Here is a 27,925-nt window from a genome sequence, read left to right as displayed (position 1 = left end):
ACAGTCCCTTCATGAACTCTTTCACCAGACGATGAGACCATAAGGATGTCCGTCCCGTGGTCCTGGTGTATCGGGAGATCGCAGCCAGATGAATCTTGATGGACGCGTGTTCCAGTCCAGCTTTGGCCAGCGTCAGCAGGTACGGCAGAACTTGGGGAGCCGTAATCCGTAGAGGGTTAATCTTCTGTGCGTGGCACCAGACAGAGAACCTCTTCCATTTGTGTCCGTAGCATTTAAGAGTCGAGGACGCCCTGGCCTTTGCAAGAACCTCTCTGCAGTCGGCCAGTATGTCGTATCCTCCAAACTCTAGCGCTGCAGGAGCCAGGCCTGCAAGTTCAGCGATTTCGGGTCGTGGTGGAGGATGGCGCCTCCTTCCCTGGAGAGCAGATCCGCGTCCACCGGCAGCTTGATTGGCGGGGACGCTGACAAGTCCAGAAGGTCCGGGAACCATATCTGCCTCGGCCACGCAGGTGCGACGAGGATCATCCTGCACCGTGACCTCTTGAGCTGGTTGACGAGCCGGATTAGCAGTGGCAAAGGAGGGAACGCGTAGAGGAACAGGCCCTCCCAGGGGAACGAGAAAGCATCGCCCATGCTCCTCGCCTGGGGAAACCTGCTGGCGAACCTCCGGCACTTGGAGTTCGTCGCCGTCGCGAACAGGTCGATCTGGGGTGTGCCCCACCGTCGGAAGAGGCGATCCACTAGATCCTGCCGTAGTTCCCACTCGTGGCACGAGCGCAGCTCCCTGCTGAGTGAGTCGGCGATGGTGTTTTTTATCCCTGCCAGATAAAACGGCACCAGAAACATCCCTTGGGCGACTGCCCAATGCCACAGGTCCTGCGCCTCCTTGGACAGTGCTGGGGACCTGGTTCCGCCCTGTTTTCTGATGTAAAACATGGTGGTGGTGTTGTCGGTGAAGATCCTCACCACCTTGCCCTTGAGGGACGGAAGGAAGGACCTGAGGGCCCAAAACACTGCATGGAGCTCCAGGACGTTGATATGTAAGGATTTCTCCGTCGGGAGCCAAAGGCCCCTTGCGTGCAGATTTTCGGTGTGCGCTCCCCACCCTTCCAGGGAGGCATCCGTGGTCACTGTCTCCTGGTGGGCTGGGGTCTGGAAGTCCATGCCCGCCGTCAGATGCGCGCGGGTGTCCCACCACCGGATCGCTCGTCGGAACTCTCGTCGAGTGTGATCCTTTCCTCGAAGCTGCCCGTCGTTTGGATCCAGCGCGCGTCCAGGAACTCCTGCAACGGGCGCATCCGGAGCCTGCACATGGGAATGAGGTAGATGCAGGAAGACATCATTTTGAGGAGGGACTTGATGGACCTCACCTTGGCCGCGTCGGCCACCAACATCCGTTGCACCTTGCCCAGGATGGTGCTGGTCCTCTCCTCCGACGGGGAGGCCAGAAGGGACACTGTGTTGAGCCTCGCTCCCAGAAACAGAGCGTCTTGCGCGGGTACCAGGTGGGATTTGGCGTAGTTCACGGAGAATCCCAGGTCCGTGAGAAGTTGGACGGTCCTTGCCGTGTGAACCACGGCGAGCTCCCTCGTCTTGGCTCGGATGAGCCAGTCGTCCAGGTAGGGGTAGACGTGGATCCCCTCGCGGCGCAGCTGCGCCGCCACCGGTGCGAGGCACTTGGTGAACACCCTGGGTGCCGACCGTAGACCGAAGGGGAGGGCTTTGAACTGGTAATGACGCCCTTGGACCACAAACCTGAGGAATTTTCGGTGCCCCTTTAGGATGGGAATATGGAAGTAGGCATCCTCCAAATCCAACGACGACAGGAAGTCTCCTTCCTCCAGCTGACCCAGGACGTGCTGGAGGGTGACCATCCGGAACTTTTGCGCCTTGATGAACTTGTTCAGACGTCGCAGGTCCAGGATGGGGCGCCATCCCCCCGTCTTCTTCTTCACGAGGAAGTATCTCGAGTACACTCCGGAGCCCCGAAGCCTCTTTGGGACGAGTTCGATGGCGCCCTTCCTGAGCATCGCTTTTACCTCCAGGAGAAGCTGAGGGACGTGAAGTTCTTTCCTGGCCACGGGGGGGACGCGTGGACACCTTCTTTGAAACTCGAGCGCGTGGCCCCGGGCCAAGGCGTCCAGCACCCAACGGTCGGTGGAGATGGACTCCCACACGCTGACGAAGCTCGCCAGCCGGCCTCCCACCGGGGTGCTTCGGTGGGGGCCCGACCCCACGGTCGGTTCAATCCTGCTTGGACGAGGCTTTGCCGCCTTGACCTCCTTGGCGACGACGGCGGAGTCCGCCAGACTTGCCTCGTCCTCTGTAGGCCTCCTGAGACGACGAGCGGGCCGCTTGACGGTAGGTGGCGCTTTAATGGCCTGAAGGGAATCGTCCACTGTCTAGCCAAACAGGTTGTTCCCATTGAAGGGCATGTCCAGGACTCTGGTCTGAACGTCTTGACGGAAGTCCGTAGCCTTGAGCCATCCACGCCGCCTAAGGCAAACGCCGTTGCCCAACTGGCGGAACCCAGTGTCGGCGATGTCCGTCGCAACGGTAATGGCGTGGTCCGAAGCCACCTCACCTTCCTGCAGGATCTCCAGGGCCTCTGTCCTCTTGTCGTCCGGCAGGAAGTCCAGCAGGGGAGCCAGTTTGTACCAGAGCTCCCTGTCGTAGCGGGCCACGATAGCCAAGGCGTTGGCCGCTTTAATCGTCGTCGCTGCCGACGAGATGACTCTGCGTCCCATAGCGTCCAATTTCTTTCCCTCACCATCCGGTGGGGAAGTCGATGTGGAGGCCGCACCCCCCCCCGCTTTCTTCCTGGCCGCCGCGGAGACGACGGAGTCCGGGGTAGGCTGCGCCCGGAGGCACAGGGGGGCCGTGTCCGGGACCCGGTACTTCTTCTCGTACCGGTCTCTTCTAGCTGGCGTCGTGGAAGGGTTCTTGAGGAGGGTGAGGCCCTCATCCCAAATGTCGTCCAATAGAGGCACTGAGAGGACCGTCTTCCTCTTGGCCTCGCGCCGCTGATAAAGGAAACCTTCCTCCTTCTTCTCCTCAGGGCAGAGTTGAAAAAGCTCGGATGCCCTGGAGATCATGGAGTGGAACGATCCAATCTCGTCGGGCGGAGAAGCCCTGGTGGGAGGCGACGACGGTACATCCTCGTCGTATACCTCGTCGTCCGTACCCGTCGCTGCCGTGTCAGTCCCCGTATCATCCCCTCGGGTGGACGGGGAGGAGGGCTGGAAGGGGCGCGACGGCTGAAAAGGAGGCGGAGGGTGGATCCTTCTTTTCTTGGTAGGGGGAACACCAGAAGGTCCCGGTTCTGGGTCCCCCGACGGGAGAGGTTCCGTCGGCAACGGTAGTCTCGTCCTTATCTCTGAGCATAAGGACTGTATAGCCAACAAAATGGCCGCCGAGTTGTCTCGCGGCGCTGGCAGAGGGGAATCCGACGGGCGATCAGGGGCCCCGTCGGTACCCTCGACGATGTCGGCGTCACCTGCGTCGGGATCCATCCCGACGGGTCGGTCTTCTTCCACGCCGAGGCCGTGGCTTAAGACTTCGACCAGCTCCTCCTCCGAGGTTGAGGCCGAATCTACGACGACGCCCTGCCCCCCCTTTTTCTTCCCCACGGGGGATTTCACGGGGGTCCTATCGATGGGCACAAAAGATGACTCCCTCCGAGGTGGCAGGGAGACTCTGAGCCCCGAGGTCGCCACCACTGGTGTAGCCTGCACAGGCTGAGCCAGGGCCGCCGCGACAGTTTCGATAGAGGGCTTGGCCGGATGGATTAAGGCCTTCATCACCTTAGGTGCGCTCACCGCCTTATCCTTGAGGGGGGGGGACCCCGCCTCGCTCCCCCTCCGATGGGGGCCTTCGAGCTTCGCCGGGTGCTCGGCCTTCCTCTTACCCGACCCAGAGCATTGGCTCGTGGTTGAAGGTGCCGGGGAGGGTGCGCCCGACCGTTCGGCGCTCCCGGTGCCAGCGGACTCGCGGTGCTTGGCCTTATGTTGGACCCCCGTCGCCGGGGCATCCTCAAAGGACTTAGAAGACCGCTCAGATTTCTTCTTCTTCTTCTCGCCGGACGGGCTCTTCCCTTCTAGCCAGTTGGCGAGACGTTGATGGCGGTCCTTCATGGTCCGCTCCGACATGTTGCCGCAAAACGCACAGTCCTTCTCCACGTGCGTCTTGTCCTCATGTAGGCAGCAGAGACAAAAGGAGTGTTCGTCCTCCTTGAAGACGTTCTGCAGCTGGCATCCAGGGCAGACCCTGAACAGCTTTCCGGGCGTCGAGCCTCCCTTCTCCTGGGCCATGACCGGGCCTGAGAAACTTCTTGAGTCCTCCAAAAGCGTAGCTCGACGAATCTTCACCCTTGAGGGGAGCAGACGAATCCGACACGGGTCCCCATTGATCGGATAGTGAGTCGGTGGAGCTTGAGGCTCTTTTGACCGAAAAAACGAAGGTTTTTGAGAAAAAACGTGAAAAAATAGCACTAACGCTCGAGAGCAATAGCACGAGGATCCCAACACATGAACGTGCGGTAAAAATCTGAAGATGGCTGCCAGAGGCGGTTCTTAGGTAGAGGGCAGTCATTGGCTGTGGTCAGTATGACGCAGAGACCAGTGATTAGTTGTTACTACGAAAGACAGATCAGAAACGAAACTGATACTGGTTTTTTCTTTACCGAGGATTCCCAGCCTGACGACGGGGAATATTCATGAGCATGTGAATCCATGCCAGACCCCATGCTGGAGAATGGGCCATGTCCGTATCCGCCTTGATGGCCTATAGGGACTCGCCAACAACCTTCCCGAAAAGGTCATCTCCGTTGAAAGGCATGTCCAGTACCTTCGTTTGGACCTCCTGGAGAAAATGTGTGGCCTTCATCCAGCCTTGGCGACGAAGGCAGACAACGTTCCCCATCTGCCGGAACCCAGTGTCGGCAACGTCCAGAGCCACTGTGATGGCGTGATCCGACACTACCTCTCCCTCCTGGAAGAGCGTGATGGCGTCCATCCTCTTGTCGTCCGGGAGGAACTCTAAAATCGGACCCAGTTTGTACCACAGCTCCCTGTCGTACCTGGCTAGGATCGCCAGTGCGTTGGCCGCCTTGATGATGGACGCCGCATTGTAAATCACATTCCTCCCCATTGCGTCCATCTTCTTACCCTCGCTGACTGGAGGGACTGAAGAGGACGAGTTTGCTGACGGCTGCTAAAAACACTAAATCCGGTGATGGTTGCGATCTCAGTCACTTCTTCTCCAGCCTATCCCGCTTGGCTGGAGCCATGCAAGGGTTCTTCAAGAGGGCCATGCCGTGCTCCCACATGTCATCCAGGAGGGGCACTTCTACGATTGTCTTCCTCTTGGCCTCGCGCCTTTGGTACAGGAAACCCTCCTTCCTGGTTTCTCCAGGCACAAACTGTAACAGCTCGAAGGCTCTGGCGATCATGGAATGAAACAACCCCACCTCGTCTGGTTGGGATGCCCTAGACTGCGGGGACCCACCGCCCGCTGCAATGATATCTTCATCCTTCGTCGTGGCCATATCCGTACCTATGTCTCAGTCTGCTGGGGGACAGGGGGGCCGACGCGGAAGTGGAGGCTGAAATGGGGGTGTCAGATGGCGCTTCCTCTTCTTCGCTGGTGGCTGGTCGGAGGCCTGGGGGATCATTGGGATCATTGGGACTGGCCCTAACGGCATCCTCTTCTGGATCTCCAACACCAAGGTGTGTAGGGTTCATAGGATGCTCAGAGACACATCCCTCAGTGGAACTGGCATGATCGGAACACTAGACCCCGTGCCGTCATCACAGTCGTCCTCTCCCATGTCCTCGTGGACCGTGTGTAAGGACTCCAGGTCCTCTTCGTCCGTGGACGAAATTTCCATGGCTTGGGCCACAGCCTGGGAATGATCCAGAGACTCCTTGCCGCCCCTCTTTTATCACCCCGAGGGGCTGAAACTGGGTTCTGAGACGGTGTCCCCATCTCTGGCATGCTGGCAGACCTTTTTCAAAGTCACTACGGCGGCCTTGCACCTCGCAGGGAGGGATACCTGCAGTGCTGCGGGGGCTATCTACTCGGGGTCAGCCCCCTTAGCTTTCGAGAGAGCAGCCGCCACTAGCTCCATCGTCGATGAAGACTTATCCTGTGTCGCCTGGGCCTTCTTGGGCAGCTCAGCCTTCCCCTCCGTCTGCGGCTTCTCTGGCTTCTCTGGCAGTTTAGCCGGGTTGGACAATTTTCTCTTCGAGGAGGAGCTCGATTGCCAGCTGGCAATGGAGGCGGAAGGTGATGTCGATCGCGCCCCGTCAGCCACGGGACCTGCTTCCGCAGCGACCCCAGTGGACCCGGACTTGCGGTTTTTGGCCTTATCATGGGTCCCTACGGATAAGGGGGCCTCACAGGACTTTGAAGACCGCTCCTTGGACCGGCCGGCCTTGGGTGAGGCATGCCCTGCTCAGAGCAAGGGGCACAGGCCTTGGCATTCAGCCACACCACCAGTCTACTGTGCCTGTCCTTTGTCGTCTTCTTGGAGAACGGCAGCATAGCTCGCAATCTCCTTCCTTGTTGTCCGGCTCAGGCAGTAGAGGCATTGCAGGTGCTTCTCCTCCACAAACACATTTCGAAGCCCGCACTTGGTGCAGGACTTGAAGAGGGACCTTCCTTGAGGGGCGCTAAACTTCACAGACAAGGGATCCCCGCAGTCGACAGATGCCAAGACCACCACACAGGCTCTTTCGGAACAAAAATAGAACCTTTTTCTGCAAAGAAAACGTAGAAGTAGCTCACAGAGCAAACTCGAGGACTCCAACACTGAAGCGTGCGGTAAAGATCTGAAGATGGCTGCCAGAGGAGGGGCTTAGGGAGAGGACTGTCATTGGATGAAGGGGGGGAGGTGAAGGGGAGGGGGGGCGGGAGTATGACCCAGAGGACAGTGATTGGTTTAGAGGAGAAATACAGTTTGTAAGTTTGTTTATTTATAATGCACACCAGACCCGAAGGTAATAGGGCGCAGCAATACAGGATATGCGAGGCATAGGTTACATAGTTACATAATTACACATATAATTAACAATATATACAGGTTGTATCAATGGTACAGTAAATTATATACATGATATAAAGCAGTTTGCAGGTGGTATATCAACAGGATGGTGGGGGTAGGTGATGCTGGTTTAGCTGGGTTGATGTAAATGGATCTGAATTTCGGGGAGGATTTCTCCTGACGTATAGTGTGGGGCAGTTAGTTCCATACTTGGGCCGCCCGGACGGGGAAGCTGGCACCTCCAGCCTTCGTGAGTTCTGGGAATGATCAGTGTGTTGGCATTGGAGATTCTTGTGGGTCTGGAGGATCTTTCTACAATCTATCGGATAGGTAAGGAGGAGCCATGTTGTTGAGGGATTTGTGAGTGAGGGAGGCTACTTTCAGTAGTCTTTTATCTTGGGTAGACAACCAGTTAATATGTTGTCTAGTGTTGGGGAAACACAGGATCCCTGGGGCACACTGCATGAGATGGGGGTAGGGTCCGCCACATCTGTGGGGGAGAACAACCTCATGGTCTTTTCGATAAGGAAGGATTGAACCCAGGTTATGGCTTCCTTAGAGAAGTGTGCCGCGGAATTAAGTTGGTCGCAAAGGACTTTATGGTCAACAAGGTCGAACGCGGCAGAGAGATCCAAGAGTAGTAGGGCTAATTGACATTTGTCCCTTAGCTCATCGATTTGAGGTGTCAGATCAATGAGAGCGGTCTCTGTACCATGTTGTGGACGGAATCCAGACGGTCTTACACCTAGGAGCTTGTGGCATTCTAGGAATGGTTAGATTTGTGTGTAGGCGATCTTGTCTAAGATTTTAAATAGAAAGGGGACTGTCGTGATGGGGCGGTAGTTGGTGGGAATGATGGGATCTAAGGATTTTTTTTTTAGCAGTGGCAGTACCCAAGATTGTTTCAAGTTGGACGGTACAATGCCTGAGGTGAAGGAGGAGTTTACAAGTTTAGTTATGAAGGGAGAGAGTTCTCTCGCAGCATCTTTTATAAGTTGTGCGGGGCACAGGTCGCCTTGGCAGTTGAAAGGCTTGAGAGAGAGGATGACTTTCTCCACTTCTTGGGCGGATGTTTTTGCAAATTGGGTGGTAATGTTTTGGTCCATAGGGGGAGGGTTGGTGTTGGTTATAGGTGGTTGATTAAGGACTGTTTTCTTAACCGATATTTTCTTTTGTAGCATGGTAACTTTGTTGGCTAGAGCTTGTTGTATCTCTGTGCACCAGGCTTTGTCTTTTATACATATATCTATGTTGGGAATAGGCGACTCTAGTTCCCTTTAAGATAGCAAACAACTCCCTCATGCTTGAGTTGGCTGAAGAGATGTGTTTGTTATATGAGTTGCGTTTAGCCAAGATAATTTCCTTCTTGTATTGTGAGGAGATTTCTATGAGTTTGTTTTTATGGTCACCTGATGGGGTAAGTCTCCAACTGGATTCACAACTTCTTTTGAGTTGACAGAGATCTTTCAGTTTGGGGGTGAACCATTTGTCGACGTGGGCTTTGGGTTTACTTGGCCTACATTTTAGAGGGGCGACTTTGTCAAGTGTGATTTCTATAATTTGGTTATATTCTTCTACGAGCAGCTTTGGGTCAAGGTGTTCATGGAGTTGGTTTAGGGTGGGTAGAATGGCAGGAATTACTGTATCCTTGGTGATATTTTTTTTGTTCCTGGTATGGCATGAAGGTGCCATGTTGGCTGCAGGAATTGGCCTAGTGTCGTGTAAATCATAGGTTATCAGGTAGTGGTCTGTCCAAAGTTGTGGGGAGATGGAGGTAATGGAAGCGGAACAGTTATGTTCTGCTAGCCAGTCAAGGGTTCTCCCTTTATTATGGGTGGGTTCCAACATTTTTTCAGTAAGCCCTAATTCAGTGAGGATATTAACCACGTTGACGGCCTGTTTGTCTGAAGGGTCATTATAGCCTAGATTAATTAAAGTCTCCAAGAATCAGAAGCTGAGTGGAGGTTTGAGATTGGTGGAAAGTAGATAGTTAATGTCTTCTTCAAAAGTTCCCACAGTGCCGGGAGGCCTATAGATAAGGTGGATAGTCGAGGTCTGGGAGTTGTGAAGTGGGAGTTTGATAGAGCATGCTTCGCAGGAGTTTACTTCTGGAGTGGAGGTGGTTCTCATGTTAAGGCTGATTTTGGCAATGTTGGCAATGCCACCACCCCGCATGTTTTTTCTATCTTGTCTCAAGATGGTGTAGCCTTCTGGGATTGCTAAAGATAATAGGGGTCCAGCTGCCTCGTGCAACCAGGTCTCTGTAATGGCGAGGAAGTCCAGCTCATTAGCCAGTATGAGTTCATAGATGTTGGTTGCATGTGCTGTTAGGGATCTGGTATTTATTAATCCGCCTTTGAGTGGAAGGGCTGGGGTGGTGGTTTTAATTTGACTGGTTTTGATAGAGGTTGGCGATGACCTAGTTGTACGATTAGAGCTGGTTTGTTGTGTGATGGTTCTTTTGTTGGTGGCAGGGAGGGTTCTAGTCAGCGGCTCATGTAGTCTTGTGAGTCTGGCTCTCAATCTAGAGTTTGTTAGGCGGACAAGGTAAGCTTAGTGGTTTGCTAGTAGATCCAGTCCTGGATCCATTGGTGAGATCGACTTGCTCCATGGTGGTGTAGTGGAAGGTGGCTGTATGGGTGGGGTTGCAGAAGGTCTTGGTAGTGTGGTGGAGGGTAGTTTGAGGTAGGGCAGGATAGGAGCAGAAGATGGGTGAAGGCCCAAAGGCAGAGTGTGAAGATGCTCATGGTGTATCGGTAAGGGTTGTAGGGTATGTGCTCAGATGCACAAGTGGGCTAAATGCAATAATCAAATTTGAGGGACAAAGGGGCTAAATGCAATATGCAGATAGCAGGGCACAAATAGGCTAAATGCAGCAATCAAATGTGAGGCATAGAGGGGCTAAATGCAACAATCAAATGAGAGGCACAAAGGGCTAAATGCAGCAATCAAATGTGAGGCACAGAGGGGCTAAATGCAGCAATCAAATGTGAGGTACAGAGGCTAAATGCAGCAATCAAATGTGAGGCACAGAGGGGCTAAATGCAGCAATCAAATGTGAGGCACAGAGGGGCTAAATGCAGCAATCAAATAAGAGGCACAAATGGGCTAAATGCAGCATTCAAGTGTGAGGCACAAAGAGCTAAATGCAACATTCAAGTGTGAGGCACAAATGGGCTAAATGCAACAATCAAATGAGAGGCACAAATGGGCTAAATGCAGCATTCAAGTGTGAGGCACAGAGGGGCTAAATGCAGCAATCAAATGAGAGGCCCAAATGGGCTAAATGCAGCAATCAAATGAGAGGCACAAGTGAAAGTGAAACTGTTTTTCTTTTACCGAGGATTCTCAGCCTGATAACGGGGATCAGTCATGAGCATGTGAATCCATGCCAGACACCATGCTGGAGAAGAACCCCTTACATTTCACACAACACCCGACCGGCCCCTCTTCGGATATATTTTTATCTGATGTATAGCCCCAAGCTCTTAAGCATAGGCTTCTGTGCTCGTATTAATTGCGCAATATCAGGCAATGCACAATGTATACAAGATATCTTGCCGCCTACTTTTTGCAAGGGTTCAACAAAGTCAGTCGGTCGAGTTCAACACTCTTAAATGGGGTATTCGGTGCAGAATGCGAATGAGCTTACCACGGTTTATCCATTTCTGTGATTTGGCTGCACTGGTCATTGAAATTGTAAACTTTAAGGGATCAACAAAGAGTTGAGCCACAGGGGTGGGAGTTAAGGTTTCCTTGAAATGACTAGGGGTTTGGACACGTTTAGGATTTTCACGCTTTATTGCCCCATCTGCTGCGGCACCAGTAGGCTTACTCGCAGCAGCTGGCAAGAGTTTGCAAGAGGTTCCAGTGTCATCCAAGGATATTTCAGCTATATAGGCAGATTTGTTATCCTTTAACAACCAACTGGTCAAAATCCCACCCTCCCTTTGTGTACGTCTCGGGTGTCTCAATTCCTTCCCCCTTGCTTTTTTGAGTCTTGGGTAGGGCCAAGGGTTCCTCCTGGCGCAGGCTGTTAGCCGGGAGATAGCTCTGTCGGTTTAGATTGTTTGTTAGATTTCTTTTGCGCTTGCGGTCTGCGTTTAACAAGTCTCTGTTTTCTAGTTTGAAAAATAGTGGACACTTCCGTTGGGTCAGGTTCCTCTAAACAAGGCGATTTTTCACCGACAGTTATTCTTTGCCAGTTCAGGCTGCCTAGCTGTTTATTTTTCGTGATTGGCCGTCCCAACGGGCTTTGCTTTAGCCTGCTCCACCACAGAGGGGATATTAACCTCCCTAACCAATGGTGATTTTACATGCTTAGCTAATGAATGAATAATGGCACTTTGTAAATTCAGTTCTTGAAGAATCGTGCCACAAAGTTTAAATAATATTTTAACTGCAAAGGGCCACTATTATCAATGTTGCCCGTGCTGTTGTGTCCATGTAAGTTAGCGTTTGATATTCTGGTTGCTTCCCAAAAGTCAGTTACCTCAGACTGTGGTTACAGCTCCAGGGTAGAAGATAGTCTTGCGATAGAGCAGTAACAAGTCACCGGTAGCTGCTCAATAATGACTGCAGGCACAGCGCATGGAGACAGCAAAGAGGACAAAGTAGGCGGGAGGGGCAGGATGTCTGGAGGGTTTGCAAATTCTAGTGCAGGTTGCGTCTGAAAAAAACCAGGCTGTAAAGATGCATGTCAAGTGTAGCATAACACGAGCAATGAATTAGCAATGCTGCCAAAGTCAGTACGAGTTTGATCAGAAACAATAAAAGCGGAGGGGGGGCCCTGAGCTGCCTCAGCACGCAATAGCTCCCCATACTGGGTCCGGCTTCTCAATGAAAGACTACACGAATGGTGCCCCGGTTTATATTACCGTCCGGCTCCTCCACAGCCGGTACAATTCTCACGTCTGAACCACATGGCTTAGATGGTTTAATTGCACCTGCACACAATCTCATTGCTGGCATAGCGTTTTGTGGTTTGAGTGAGCATTTCCTGGCCGCTTTACTAACAATTTTCCCAGGCATCAGTGGAAAATGAGAAGTGCAGCAAAACAATAGAAGAGCTGAAATAAGAGGGAGGGGAAGCAAGGAGCGGATGCAGAGGTTTAGCTGCATAGAGATGCAATATCACCCCGGAGTGACACACGTGAGGGTTACTTGGAAGCACTCCGGTCAGCGGCTCAAACAATATAAATAAAGTAATTGAAGGCAGTACTTACACAGAGTGAATCTCCTGCTACCACCATCACCGCCAACACCAGCAACACTCCACGCACTACGCTCGCTCCGCTCCATGTAATTGTTTTTAAAAGATGTGGGCTTCTCCTCCCTTTAGCCAGCAGCAAAAAGCAGAAAGCGGACTCCAGAAACTAAAGTGTTTAGGCACAGCACCAGCAACACTCCACGCATAAGATATATATGCCAAAAAGGTGTCAAAGAGGATAGTATCAAAAAGACACTATGGAGTCTTAAAAATGATACTCATAAAAAGAGTAAAAGAAACTGGGTGCGGAAAAAGATTCCCACTCACTGAGGTAGAAGGAGAAATAATCAACCAGTCCCGCAAAAAGTTCTGGGGGTTTCAAAAGTGGTAGAGATTTAGCACTAAAATGAAAATCTTACCCAACATCACCACTATGTTTGGCACACGGCAGCCACCCAGAAGTCAGCTATGCACAGTGAAATTTCTTTGACATTTACTGCAAAAAATGGAAACATTACAAAAAAGTTTCAAACATAATCTACTAGACTATGCGAGTGGGGAGTGGACTTTGCATGCTCTGGCTGAAAGTCCGTAAAATGTAAAAGGTTAGCTGCATGAAAGGACACAAATAAATAGATTTGAAAAAAAAAAAGACTCTGAAAACAGTTTGGCCAACTCTTTCCCGCAGGTGATAATATATAATGTAATCATAGAACAAAGTGAGCTCTGGAGGATAACTACTGTGTGTGGTATTGCAGCAGATGTGTCAATGTACAGTCTGAGCGGAACTATTGATCATTCTTTCGCGTAAACATCCAGTTAGCCTTGGGTATTCATTATGTAAGAGACTAAGCAGTGTAGAAGGCAGAGAACTAGTAAAACTAGGTGGAATATTGTAGTCTTCTGCCATCTCACTTTCTGGGTAACTGGTATAAAACCGCTCATGTAGTGAGCACCAGTTGCACAGATAAATGCAACCATAAATGCAACCAGCAGATCAGGTCATTTGGTCATGTACATTTTCAAAAGTGTTCAATTATCAATGTGATACACCTTCCCCAACAAAAGAAAAATGCAGTTGATACTATGAGATTTAGATACACCAACCTAAACTGGAATGTAAACCATGGAGACAATGCAGTGTTTTACAGAAGCAATACTGTAGTTCTGCATTATCCAACGACTTACAATGTTAGGAATGGATTTGCATGACTGTTTTTATTAAAGTTACATACGTCTTTGCCAAAGAGAATATATCTTTGCCAAAGAGGATATAGTTAGCGTAATAAAAGTATCATCCAGGTTACTTTTGGTTTTCAATTGTTTGAAAAAGAAAAAAGAAATCTTGCCTAGCACTCACAGGCGTTTGGCACTTACTATTGCACTCAAGAGTGAAGGAGATTATTATTGCACTCTCTCCCCATTGGCCCCTTTGAACTTGCAATGAAGAGAGAAGAGGGTGGTTAGAGCCTTGAGAGCCAGAGAGGAATTCAGGGCAAGCTGTGCTTTTATTGAACAGGGTAACTTAAAGAGCTAACTTTGCTACACAAGTGTCAATTTGGTTTGCAAACCTACAGAATTGCATAGAAAATTACTTATTTTATGGCTTGATGCACCACTGAAGCCTTGACTAAACACAGCCCCGCCTCACACCTGGGTACACACAGGGACTCAAACGGAAAGCAGGCCACCTGCATACAAGAAGGTTTCTGGAAGAAATCCCACCAACAATGACATATCACATCCCTCAGAAGCCTTTGCAGGACACTCAACCTCACAGCCAAAGCAAAACCCTATAAAACCACCATCAAGGAAGCATCCAACAAAAGAGCATGATCTTCCAAACCACGATCTGCAAAGAAAACCTGCAAGTGCCTGCAATGCCGCAATCATTACATTCTTCATAGGCAAGATGAGAAAACCAATTCACAGCTCTAAACACACTAGATGCATCCTACTATTATCAACTAGCAACATGTCTAGCTGGACTGAATTCAGGTTAATAACTCCAGAAGAACTGACCAACCCTCTCTGCGCCACCACCATGAACAGCCCACTTCCTCTATGTGCAGTAAGGAACAAGTTACTTACCTGTAACTGTTGTTCTCCAGCATGGGTCTGGCATGGATTCACATGCTCATGAATATTCCCCGTCGTCAGGCTGGGAATCCTCGGTAAAGAAAAAACCAGTATCAGTTTCGTTTCTGATCTGTCTTTCGTAGTAATAACCAATCACTGGTCTCTGCGTCATACTGACCACAGCCAACGACTGCCCTCTACCTAAGCACCGCCTCTGGCAGCCATCTTCAGATTTGGAAGCACGTGAAGTGGCAGTATGACCAAGTGAAGAGCCGCAGAGGGGTAGGCGGGAGGGTTCGCATGTGAATCCATGCCAGACCCATGCTGGAGAACAACAGTTACAGGTAAGTAACTTGTTCCTTCTCCAGCATGGGGTCTGGCATGGATTCACATGCTCATGAATAAAGAATACATAGCAGTACACACATGCACAACCACGGGAGGTGGCAAAGGCTCAACATTAAGCATCACATCAACTCAACGTTAAGCATCTTACCTCCTCACCAGGCTCACCTCAGGCGAACAGGTTGCGCAGCACTGCTTGGCCGACCCTGGACTCCTCCCTGGAATCCCGGTCGACGCAGTAGAATTTCGTGAAGGTGTGCGTCGACCTCCACGTAGCAGCCCTGCATATGTCCAGCAGGGGCACACCAGATAGGAACGCCGTGGTAGCTGCGATCGCTCTGGTGGAATGGGCTCTCGGACGGCCAGGCAGCGGTCGGTTTGCCAACCGGTGACAGCACATGATACAGCCGGAGAGCCATCTGGAGATGGAAGCCTTCGAGAGAGCCTTCCCCTGATTGACAGGTCCAAAGTTCACAAAGAGTTGTGACGTCTTCCGAAAACCCTTCGTGCGGTCCACGTAGAACTTCAGCGCTCTAGCTACATCCAGCGAGTGCAAAGTCCTCTCAGCCGGCGACGAAGGCGACGGGAAGAACACAGGTAACACCAAGGGTTCGTTGAGATGGAAGTCCGACGGTACCTTGGGCATGAAGGAGGGGTGCGTCTTGAGCACTACCCTTGTGTCGTGGAAAGTCAAGTACGGGGCCTTGCAGGAAAGGGCCTGGATCTCTCCCACTCGTCGTGCGGAGGTGATGGCCACAAGAAAAGCTGTTTTCCACGATAGAAACTTCAACGGGGCCGAGTGCAGAGGCTCGAACGGAGGTCCCATGAGCTTGGTCAGCACCACGTTGAGCTCCCACGCCGGGGCCGGAGCCTTCACCGGCGGGAACGATCTGAACAGTCCCTTCATGAACTCTTTCACCAGACGATGAGACCACAAGGACGTCCGCCCCGTGGTTCTGGTGTATCGGGAGATCGCAGCAAGATGAATCTTGATGGACGCGTGTGCCAGACCAGCTTTGGCCAGCGTCAGCAGGTACGGCAGTACTTGGGGAGCCGTAATCCGTAGAGGGTTAATCTTCTGTGCGTGGCACCAGACAGAGAACCTCTTCCATTTGTGTCCGTAGCATTTAAGAGTCGAGGACGCCCTGGCCTTTGCAAGAACCTCTCTGCAATCGGCCAGTATGTCGTATCCTCCAAACTCTAGCGCTGCAGGAGCCAGGCCTGCAAGTTCAGCGACTTCGGGTCGTGGTGGAGGATGGCGCCTCCTTCCCTGGAGAGTAGATCCGCGTCCGCCGGCAGCTTGATCGGCGGGGACGCTGACAAGTCCAGAAGGTCCGGGAACCATATCTGCCTCGGCCACGCAGGTGCGACGAGGATCATCCTGCACCGTGACCTCTTGAGCTGGTTGACGAGCCGGATTAGCAGAGGCAAGGGACGGAACGCGTAGAGGAACAGGCCCTCCCAGGGGAACGAGAAAGCATCGCCCATGCTCCTCGTCTGGGGAAACCTGCTGGCGAACCTCCGGCACTTGGTGTTCGTCGCCAACAGGTCGATCTGGGGTGTGCCCCACCGTCGGAAGAGGCGATCCACCAGATCCTGCCGTAGTTCCCACTCGTGGCACGAGCGCAGCTCCCTGCTGAGTGAGTCGGCGATGGTGTTTTTTATCCCTGCCAGATGAAACGACACCAGAAAAATCCCTTGGGCGACGGCCCAATGCCACAGGTCCTGCGCCTCCTTGGACAGCGCTGGGGACCTGGTTCCGCCCTGTTTCCTGATGTAAAACATGGTGGTGGTGTTGTCGGTGAAGATCCTCACCACCTTGCCCTTGAGGGACGGAAGGAAGGACCTGAGGGCCCAAAACACTGCACGGAGCTCCAGGACGTTGATATGCAGGGACTTCTCCGTCGGGAGCCAGAGTCCCCTTGCGTGCAGATTTTCGGTGTGCGCTCCCCACCCTTCTAGGGAGGCATCCGTGGTCACAGTCTCCTGGTGGGCTGGGGTCTGGAAGTCCATGCCCGCCGTCAGAAGCGCGCGGGTGCCCCACCACCGTATCGCTCGTCGGAAACTCTCGTCGAGCTTGATCCTTTCCTCGAAGCTGCCCGTCGTCTGGATCCAGCGCGCATCCAGGAATTCTTGCAACGGGCGCATCCGGAGCCTGCACATGGGAATGAGGTAGATGCAGGAAGACATCATCCCGAGGAGGGACTTGATGGACCTCACTTTGGCCGCGTCGGCCACCAACATCCGTTGCACCTTGCCCAAGATGGTCCTGGTCCTCTCCTCCGACGGGGAGGCCAGAAGGGACACTGTGTCGAGCCTCGCTCCCAGAAACAGTGCGACTTGCGCGGGCACCAGGTGGGATTTGGTGTAGTTCACGGAGAATCCCAGGTCCGTGAGGAGTTGGACGGTCCTTGCCGTGTGGACCACGGCGAGCTCCCTTGTCTTGGCGCGGATGAGCCAGTCGTCCAGGTAGGGGTAGACGTGAATCCCCTCGCGGCGCAGCTGCGCCGCCACCGGTGCGAGGCACTTGGTGAATACCCTGGGTGCCGACCGTAGTCCGAAGGGAAGGGCTTTGAACTGGTAATGACGCCCTTGGACCACGAATCTGAGGAATTTGCGGTGCCCCTTTAGTTGAGGGACGTGAAGTTCTTTCCTGGCCACGGGGGGGACGCGCGGGCACCTTCTTTGAAACTCGAGCGCGTGGCCCCGGGCCAGGGCGTCCAGCACCCAACGGTCGGTGGAGATGGACTCCCACACGCTGACGAAGCCCGCCAGCCGGCCTCCCACCGGGGTGCTTCGGTGGGGGCCCGACCCCACGGCCGGTTCAATCCTGCTTGGACGCGGCCTTGCCGCCTTGACCTCCTTGGTGACGACGGCGGGGTCCGCTAGACTTGCCTCGTCCTCTGTAGGCCTCTTGCGACGACGAGCGGGCCGCTTGACGGTAGGAAGCGAAACCGCCGCCGGAACCTTTGGAGGCGCCCTTGCCTCCGCCGCTCCGAAAGGGCGTCCGTCGTTGCAGGACTCCAAGGGCCCGGGCCGTCTCAGTATCCGCCTTGATGGCCTGAAGGGAATCGTCCACTGTCTTCCCAAACAGGTTGTTCCCGTCGAAGGGCATGTCCAGGACTCTGGTCTGGACGTCCTGCCGGAAGTCCGTAGCTTTGAGCCATCCACGACGTCGAAGGCAAACGCCGTTGCCCAGCTGGCGGAACCCAGTGTCGGCGATGTCCGTCGCCACGGTGATGGCGTGGTCCGAGGCCACCTCACCTTCCTGCAGGATCTCAAGGGCCTCCGCCCTCTTGTCGTCCGGCAGAAAATCCAGCAGGGGAGCTATCTTGTACCAGAGCTCCCTGTCGTAGCGGGCCACGATAGCCAAGGCGTTGGCCGCTTTAATCGTCGTCGCTGCCGACGAGATGACTCTACGTCCCATAGTATCCAATTTCTTTCCCTCGCCGTCCGGCGGGGAAGACGATGTGGAGGCCGCACCCCCCCCCCGCTTTCTTCCTGGCTGCCGCGGAGACGACGGAGTCCGGGGTAGGCTGCGCCCGGAGGCATAGGGGGGCCGTGTCCGGGACCCGGTACTTTTTCTCGTACCGGTCTCTTCTAGCTGGCGTCGTGGAAGGGTTCTTGAGGAGGGAAAGGCCCTCATCCCAAATGTCGTCCAACAGAGGCACTGCGAGGACCGTCTTCCTCTTGGCCTCGCGCCGCTGATAAAGGAAGCCTTCCTTTTTCTTCTCCTCAGGGCAGAGTTGGAAAAGCTCGGAAGCCCTGGAGATCATGGAGTGGAAAGATCCGATCTCTTCGGGCGGAGAGGCCCTGGTGGGAGGCGACGACGGAAAATCCTCGTCGTATGCCTCGTCGTCCGTACCCGTCGCTGCCGTGTCAGTCCCCGTATCATCCCCTCGGGTGGACGGGGAGGAGGGCTGGAAGGGGCGCGACGGTTGAAAAGGAGGTGGTGGATGGATCCTTCTTTTCTTGGTAGGGGGAACACCAGAAGGTCCCGGTTCTGGATCCCCCGACGGGAGAGGTTCCTCCGTCGGTAACGGTAGCCTCGTCCTTATCTCGGAGCATAAGGACTGTATGGCCAACAAAATGGCCGCCGAGTTGTCTTGCGGCGCTGGCAGAGGGGAATCCGACGGGCGAGCAGGGGCCCCGTCGGTATCCTCGACGATGTCGTCGTCGTCACCTGCGTCGGGGTCCATTCCGACGGGCTGGCCTTCTTCCACGCCTAGGCCGTGGCTTAAGACCTCGATCAGCTCCTCCTCTGAGGTTGAGGCCGACTCTACGACGACGCCCTGCCCCCCCTTCTTCTTCCCCACGGAGGGTTTCACGGGGGTCCTATCGATGGGCACAAAGGAAGACTCCCTCCGAGGAGGCAGGGAGATTCTGGGCCCTGAGGTCACCACCACTGGTGCAGCCACCACAGGCTGAGCCAGGGCCGCCGCGACCGTTTCGATAGAGGGCTTGGTCGGATGGATCAAGGCCTTCACCACCTTAGGTGCGCTCACCGCCTTATCCTTGAGGGAGGGGGCACTGCCACGCTCCTCCTCTGCCTTAGAGCTCGACCGGGGCCTCTCCAGGAGCTTCGCCGGGTGCTCGGCCTTCCTCTTACCCGACCCAGAGCGTTGGCTCGTGGTTGATGGTGCCGGGGAGGGTGCGCCCTGCCTGGCGCCCGTAGAGCCCGACCGTTCGGCGCTCCCGGTGCCAGCGGACTCGCGGTGCTTGGCCTTATGTTGGGCCCCCGTCGCCGGGGCGCCCTCAAAGGTCTTAGAAGACCGCTCGGATTTCTTCTTCTTCTCGCCAGACGGGCTCTTACCCTCCAGCCAGTTGGCGAGACGTTGATGGCGGTCCTTCATGGTCCGTTCCGACATGTTGCCGCAAAACGCACAGTCCTTCTCCACGTGCGTCTTGTCCTCATGAAGGCAGTAAAGGCAGAAAGAGTGTTCGTCCTCCTTGAAGACGTTCTGCAGCTGGCATCCAGGGCAGACCCTGAACAGCTTTCCGGGCGTCGAGCTTCCCTTCTCCTGGGCCATCTCCGAGACCGGGCCTGAGAAGCTTCTGGAGTCCTCCGAAGTGTAGCTCGACGAATCTTCACCCTTGAGGGGCACAGATGAATCCGACACGGGTCCCCGTTGATCGGATGTAGGATCGGTGGAGCTTGAGGCTCTTTTGACCGAAAGAATCGAAGTTTTTTGTGAAAAGCGCGAAAAAATAGCACTAACGCTCGAGAGCAATAGCACGAGGATCCCAACACATGAACGTGCGGTAAAAATCTGAAGATGGCTGCCAGAGGCGGTGCTTAGGTAGAGGGCAGTCATTGGCTGTGGTCAGTATGACGCAGAGACCAGTGATTGGTTATTACTACGAAAGACAGATCAGAAACTAAACTGATACTGGTTTTTTCTTTACCGAGGATTCCCAGCCTGACGACGGGGAATATTCATGAGCATGTGAATCCATGCCAGACCCCCTGCTGGAGAAACATATGCACACTACCCAGACAGGCCACTGTGTGACAAAAGCATCCTTTGAGGAAATGGATGCAAGTAAAGTGAGCTGATCGATACAACTAAGACCATGGCAGAGTAACGGACGCCAGTATGAATACAGTATGAATAACCCCCCCCACCTTACAATCACATACATGCCAACAAACAATCGGGGATACTGAACAAGGAAATGGCAAATTACTGTGATCAATATTAAGGGGAGGAACATGAGTAATATGAGATTCTTGGAGGACTGAACCCACGACTCCTGCAGCTGCATATTTCCTAAGTGACTATTGCAAACGTAGGACCACAAAAACTCTGGAAATGGCATCTGCCCAAGTGCATCTGAACATGGCATCAGCCCAAGACACTGAGTGCATTGCGTGGCTCTAAGGACTCCTGTTGAGTGACCAGCAAACACCCAGTGACAAAATAGACAGCACCTCCTGCAACTGTATCAGCTGAATGTAAGTGGACAAGATAACACTAATGTTTATAAATGAAATTGCCATTTTATCTGAGTAAAAAGAGCAACGTTTTCAAATGTCACTCAAGTACAGTGGCCACATAATCCTGATGAAAAGACTAAGTAAAGCTGGTCCGGAGGTAAAGCTTTAAACTGGATGACCCAATTTCTCTCCACATGACCAAAATCTCTCACAGAATCACATGCAGTGCCCGCGCCTCTTCGTTAGTTACATGGTCACTTTAATGGCCATCATTAGCATACAAGGGCCCAACTATGCATATGACATCCAAATCACCTAAAAACTAAAACCATACTAAACCAATTGCCAACTGAATCTAGCCAGAATTTCACTAAAAGACTGCTGGACGAGTGGCAACAGATTAAAGCCTAGTCCAAACAAAACAGAAATCACGTTACGCTCATCTAAGACAGTGCACCTATGATAATCCATTGACCAAAGTAAATTAGAGACTATCCTCAGCCCAATGAAACTGTCAAAAAGATAATTATTCTTATGGTAAAGGGCACAAGTCAAAGCAATCATGAAAAAGTGATTTTTACAATTAAGATTGCTCTAGCACATCATACTATGCTTGTCGTTCTCATATAGAACCATCAGAAGCTTCTTTCTTGTCCTTTCAATGCAGGGTCTTGCCAGCATCCTGTACAAACCATCCCAGAAGACCTTGGAACTGCCTCTAGAGAGCATATACCGCAACAGCCCAATTTCTTCTGAGGCTGAAAAGATGACAACACACCACACTGGCACTCTGGACCCTTCACTGGCTTTCAGACTAACTCAAGATCCAAATAAAAACCCATTGTATAACCTACTAATCCTTTCCGGGCGAAGTCTAGTGAGGCAGCTTTAGTGAAAGTTTCACGGTACAAGAAGGTACATTAAGGACACGCCTCCTTTGTAGATTTGTCCACCAACATCTGGGAGACCATGCCCAGATGTCTTTGTATGCAGGAGGACCACTTGACGTTCCAGAGACTCCTGAAAATATGGCTGCTCACTAGGCTGCAAGAAGGAAAACAATACTTATGCCATCTCCTTCTGTGAGACCTTGACAATGTGGGGATTGGTTATGCTAAAATGCCAGCAAAAGCTTGACCTGTGACAATACACATCACAGGTCCAGCAAAGTATGCCACAACTTGAACACTTCACTAACAGGAGAGGTGCTATTTTTGTCACTGTGGGCCAAATGCCAATGAGCATTAAATAGGAGGTACCTAAATCATCAAGAAATAACCAAAAAATGCCTTTTCAGTACTGCTTATTCAAAAGCATCAGATCTTTTCGCTGCACAAAAGAAAGTAGGGACTGCCTCTTCAGTACAGAGGATTCAGATTACCATAAAATAAGCAAAAAAGTGCCGGGTTGGTCCAGCTTCTACGAAAGGGAAACAAGTGAGCAAGTAGATGCCCTGAACGCCCTGAGGTGTGATGCTGTCAGGCAGAAAAAGACCAACTGCGCCTGAGCTTAACTAGATGTTTTCATTACAGTGATTGAAATGTTGGAAGGTTGCTCGTGGTCACCAAAAAGATAAAATTAAAAAAAGTACCTCTAAAATAATAATGCCATCTGGAAAAAAAGTTTACAAATGAAAGAAAATGCAGCTGAAGAATAAAGAACAGGTCAGAATAAAGGAAAGGAAAGCAGATATTGACTCAGTAAACATGAAAACAAACATGCAGAACAACTTGACTGAAAAAGCTGCTTGGTTTCATGGCATTCTGAAATTCACCCGCTTATAGTAGCTCTGAATAAAGCAGCGATATAGCGTTATAAAGGGAGAGCTATGTGAAGGGAAAAGACATTTTCTTAAACAAAAAGAAATCCATTAAACTTTACTGCTTGCTCTCCAACTTTTCAGAAGCAATTAAAATGCCGGATTGTAATAGAATCAATTCACATAATGAAGAAATTGAACAGCGGGAATGAAGCACCACCAATTCAGGTTTGTGTTAAATATACTACAGATGTCAGGAAATGAAGCAGTCTGCACAGATTCACGTATAAAAATAAATTTCACAGGGAAATGTGTTCTGCGCTTTGTGTATTTGTATATTGACTTTAGTCTTAACACGAAAAATTACCAATTCACTATTCATATAACGTAAAAGCAATGTCAAAGTGTATGTATTCAATGTATCGTCTCTGATGTCAGATTATTGTTGCATTTCATGCCGGGCTGTTTTTGAAGGGCATTACATTAATTTCCTTTCTGTTTGCAGTCCGTGAAATCTGGATTTACATTCCTGAAATCTTAATACCCAAGAACTTTTTTTGGTGCTGTTGTATGTTTACTAAGTGCTTCGTTAACATGTGCAGGTCCACTTATTGAGGAGGTTCATCGAGTTAATTTGGTAATTGGTATCTTCTTTCCTTATCAGCTGGTGTGATGAAACTCTCAGCTGAAGCGCTACACTCGGTAAAGATATAACAGCACAAAAAAGTGACTAGCCATGAAGATATCAGCAATGTAAATCCTAAATGAACGGCCTGAGAACAGGACTTTGAACTACAAATCTGCCTAAAACACAGATTGATCCTCCATTAAGACTGGCGCAGTGCATGTAAAGAGTATTCCCTGAGGAAGAAGCAATCTAGAAACACGTACACGTGTTGGAAGAAATCAATGTAACAATATTCAAAAACAGCAAGGGATGAAATTGGTGCAACAATAAAAAGACATACACTGAATAAGAAAAATTGAAAAAACTGTTACAATATATGCATGAGGAATGGTAATTTTGTTATCATTAAGACTATTATGTACAAACATACAGAGTGGTGAACAAATGATCCTGCAAAATGTATTGATGTTAATTTTCCAGTAAAGGCACTGGGGGTAGAGACAACTTCACAGTTTGATCTGAAGCAGAGTAGCTTGGATACATTTAAGTCCAGCGCAGGGGAGTCTGCACACAGTGAATCTGTAAAGAGCCACATTATTGATAACGAAGTGTAGTATTGCACAGTGGATCCAATGACAGATTGGAACATAAGCAGCCATGGGAACTCGTTGCAAGGCCATGCTAATGGGCATTTAGAAACAGTGTCGTATGCAAAAATAGGTGACGCTTGGGCTTTAGAATAAACCATTGCTGACTTCTGTTGCAGAGCCCAACCTTGTTTATCACAGTACACTCCCGACTGTAGAGAAGTACCTAACTCAAAGTCAACTAGATAGCCTGGTGACTTTGTGATGCCTCTTTCTATACATTATTTGTGGTGGCAATAGACCTATTCAAACAAACTTTGTGCTGGTCTATTACCTGTGTGCCGCTCAAGCCTGACCAAAGGAGTGAATGTCGGGACTGGTGTTTTTACACTCTACTTTTTCCTCTGAAAAGGTGATCCTGTGCGTGAATAATATTGTTCTGATCATTCTTTGTTTTCTCAAGGAAAAGAAACACATGTATCTTACACAGTGCTGTTGCAGGCAGTGCCGTTCACCCAGTGGAATTGAGTCCCGTTGTGCCGCAGACCGATCCACAGGTGCTTCCTGCAGATGAGGTCCATCATGAAATCCTGCAGAGCAAAAAACACAAGACGGACTAGAATTATGCACTGTTAAGGAAAATCTTCTGTTTCTGTGCAATTCCCTTTAACCTGAGAGACCACCCTCCCCCCAACACTTTTGGTGGAATCTGGACTTTGATTTTAATCTTCTAAGTGAGTGGAACATTTTACCACTCACTCATTCTTTTTCTGTGACTGGGATTTTTGATTCTTAATGTTTAATGGAGTTTGGTAAACTCCATAGGCATCTGCTTAGTGATACACAGCACCCTCTCTGTGCAGGATCACCAAGGGGTCTCTTGGACTTCTCTTAATGTTTAAATACTATTCTTGGGAACTGTAGTTCTCACAAGAAAATGTAAGATAAATGTTATCTTACTTACCTTTTCTTTTGTGGGTCTAGCACACACCACCTTATGTGGGGTGCTGGGGGTTACATAGTAATTCCTTATCCCGCTTCTCATGTAACTTTTAGTTACACAGACACGCTTAAATGGCTGGTGGCAGTGGTTACTTTATACTGCCTTTTGTTCAGGTTCTTAGCAGGATGATTTCTCAGCTACATTACAGCACCCGTGGGCGACCATTCTCTCAAAATGCATCCCCCCAACCGGCCCAGTATTCTTTGTTCGCCATTTTTAATTTGTCAGTTCCTTCTGGGCTTTTACTCTATCCTTTAGACTATATTTGAGTCCTTTGTGAGTTTTGCCTTTGGCAGGCTTCTGTTCTGAAGCCCGCCCATTCGCCAGTGTGTCTGGGAAGGCAGGAAGTGAGGGAGGAGCCCGAAACTTCACTGTCCTTTGTCTATGCCTGGCTGAATACAGTTCTAACGGGCGGCTGGCTGTCCTAGAGGACAGCCACCTCCCAGGTAATTGACAGCTCCATGGCTGTGAATTAATGGGATCCTGCATAAGAGATGAGGATTTTGGGACTACAGGCAGAGTCGACCACTGAAACAAGGAATCCGAAGCAGAAGACAAGCAGAGACGCCAGCAGCACATTCCATGATCGCAGAAGCACCGGTGAAGCCTTGCAGCTGTGCTGACCCTGTTTTCACATCGACAGGAAAGATCCGCCAAGGACGACTTTCTCCCTTAGGCTGGATGGACCAACTATCCTCAAGTCCTTCATTTGGGCCATCCCCCGACTTGCTGCGACGTTCCTGAGCTGCAGAATCCCAATACCCAGGGTAACTGGACCATTATCGAGTGCATTATCTTCTGAAGATTGAATCCGACTGAAATTTAGCAGGCATCCGTGTGGACCTCCAGGGCAGGAATTCTTCACCAAAAGTCCCCTCACCAGTTCAGGACAGAGCAATCGAAGAGAATCCTACCAGCGTTATTAGTTTCTTCTTGGCGCCAAAACCACAAAGAGCCGCTAGAGTGAGCTGAATCCATTGCTGCAGTCCGCTTCTCCCGAGTGCTGCTGTAGAAGCCCACCAGAGGTGCCCCCCTTTCATCACCACAACCAAGGAGCAGGAATCAGGTTCTGCAATGCTGCACCTGGAAGGAAGCCAGTTACAATTTATTCTTCACTTTCAAGGTACTTTGGGGCTTGGGTTGTACTTACCGTATGCCATTTTCAGTGATTCCTGGCTTGAGAAGTGCTATTTCTTTCAATTGAGAGATGACGTCAACTCCTCTGTGCAGGCCTTGCAGCTTGTGCACTATCAGGTAGGCTCCCTTTGAGCTCCTGTGTTTCTTCAAGAACCACTGATGGGTTAACTAACCTTTCCTCTGAAGATCTTCATCAGAACTGAAACTGTCCGTTTAACTTTGGCTGTACTGGTTTCCCAAAGTGCTGATACTGACCTTAATTGATGTCACTCTGTGCTGGATATGTAAAGCATAGAAAAAGTTACTCACCTGCATTACTGTTTCTTCTATACCTTGATTCCATTTCACACTGAATGTTCATGTAAGTTGCTGCATTTTAGATGTGCTTGTGTGCCTTGTGTATATATAAATATATTTGAATATAACTTCAAGTGAGTAAGTGTTTACGGATTTCAGTGTACTGCTATACAGCTCACATTACTCCCTCCAAAGATAAGCCTGGCTACTCAGCCATTCTACTGACTTGTGTAGTACAGGCTTATATTAAGGGTTAGGTACAGAATACCAAGAGATAAGTCTTATGAAGTCCCACACCAGTTGGACTTTAGAAAAACGTACCCAACATGCACTAGGAGAAAGAATGAATGCATTTGATTCAGTATAATCTATATCAAACACATGTGCCCGATGTGTATCATTTCAAAATAATGCTTCATTTTACATGTTCATGGCAGTGGGCCTGGAAAATGTGGCGTTGCATTTATTTGCTTCTCGAAGCTAGGCCTGCGCTCCATAAACACCATAATAATAAATAATAATTTTTATTTGTGCAGCAAGTCATTGGGCATGTGTAGATATCTCAGAGTCGCGGCTGAGCTCTCAAATAGTCATCTAACAGGAAGTAGCTGGTGTAGAAACTATTGAATTGGGGAAAGAAGGGACGTGCAGGAAGAAAGCAGGTACTTGCGCATCAGCACAACAAAGAATGTACCAAAAGAGTGTGCATCAATGGTGGCAAAAGAAGACTAAAGGGGGTTGCAAGACATCAATCTTCTGCTTGTTTGCATACATATGGCATAGATCATGTGGCATCTCACTAAAGACACCCATACAATTTGTATTGCTCCAATGTCTTGTTCTCTTCCATGTATTTCTGCAAATTGGCTTCTGGTTGGGAATGGGAAAATGAGCCCTAAATGTGGAATGGCAGACTGATATATAGATTAACTTGGGAATCCTAGATACAGGTGCGACTGACAGCCTAGGTCCTAGGCACTGTCATGGGTCTTCCCAATCCATTTGCTATTTCCCTACTAAAGGCACATCCAGACATATCCACAGGCTAAACTGGCTGATGGAGGAATTTCTGTGCATGGTGTGTAGCCAGACCCTGCAGCAGCCTTTATGACACCGCAGAGAGGCAATGACCTGCGAGTATTTTTAATACCTCTCCACTCGAAGCGAGATTCAGTTTGGAAACGGAACTCACAACTGGTTCCTAGTTTGACTGTCTCCATGTAAACTGCCCTTGTACCTCCTGTAACAATTGACCCTGCAGTCTGTGCTGATCTCGCCATCCTCTGCCCAGGTGATCCAGACTCTTCATGCTGTGGCATATGTTGCTTGAGCCTCGACTGGGAATTCCGTATTTCTGGACCTTTATCTATGAGCGGGGATGGAAAGGACAAGCAGAAGTGTCACTCTCTTCCTCTCTAAAGTGAAATTACCTTGTACTGTTAGATCACGACTGCCTTCATGTTTCCCTATAAGAGTAGCGTTTGGGCTGCATTAGCAAAGCTGCACCTTCTGCTCAGAAAGCATGAGGTGCCATTTGCTCAACAGGGTCCACATATTGGTATTCCAGAAGGGGCTTAGCGTGCACACATTGAATGTGCTTGCTCCAATTTTTAAATGGTGTTGTGCACTCATGAAAATGAGAAAGTATTTTGCCCCAGTGAATGTTCATATGTCATGTCTGAGCATGTCTATAAGCTGACAGTCTGTGTTATGTTTGTAGTTTACTCTTTGTGAGTGCAGGGTCTGCCTTACACTCAGTTCTATACATTCTTTCATGCGTAGTTTGTATGTATTCTATTTAGAATGTTTACTTTAGGAATCGGGATTTGAGCTAGGCATATGAGATACACAGGTGCGTCTGCTGCCTGTTATATTTAATTAAAGGAATGGTTCGGTCAACATTTTTTATTGCCCCTACGGTCGGCTATGTGTTTTTAAGC

At 50.6% G+C, this 27,925-nt stretch overlaps 1 protein-coding gene across 3 annotated transcripts in view; it reads right to left on the bottom strand.

Moving 5' to 3' along the window:
- LOC138580187 (C-type lectin domain family 2 member L-like) overlaps positions 1-27,925 on the bottom strand; it is a 646,123-nt gene that overhangs the window by 236,161 nt on the left and 382,037 nt on the right. For all 3 annotated transcript variants that reach the window (XM_069650525.1, XM_069650524.1, XM_069650522.1), the window contains exon 4: positions 24,035-24,138. In XM_069650525.1, the coding sequence (XP_069506626.1) occupies positions 24,035-24,138 (104 nt within the window). The remainder of the gene's footprint in view (positions 1-24,034; positions 24,139-27,925) is intronic.

The sequence above is a fragment of the Ambystoma mexicanum genome, chromosome 3p (assembly GCF_040938575.1).
Source record: "Ambystoma mexicanum isolate Mex_15411 chromosome 3p, UKY_AmexF1_1, whole genome shotgun sequence".
NCBI classification, from domain to species: domain Eukaryota; kingdom Metazoa; phylum Chordata; class Amphibia; order Caudata; family Ambystomatidae; genus Ambystoma; species Ambystoma mexicanum.
The sequence above is the reverse complement of the archived record's forward strand: the minus strand, read 5'-3'. Positions and strand labels throughout refer to the sequence as shown.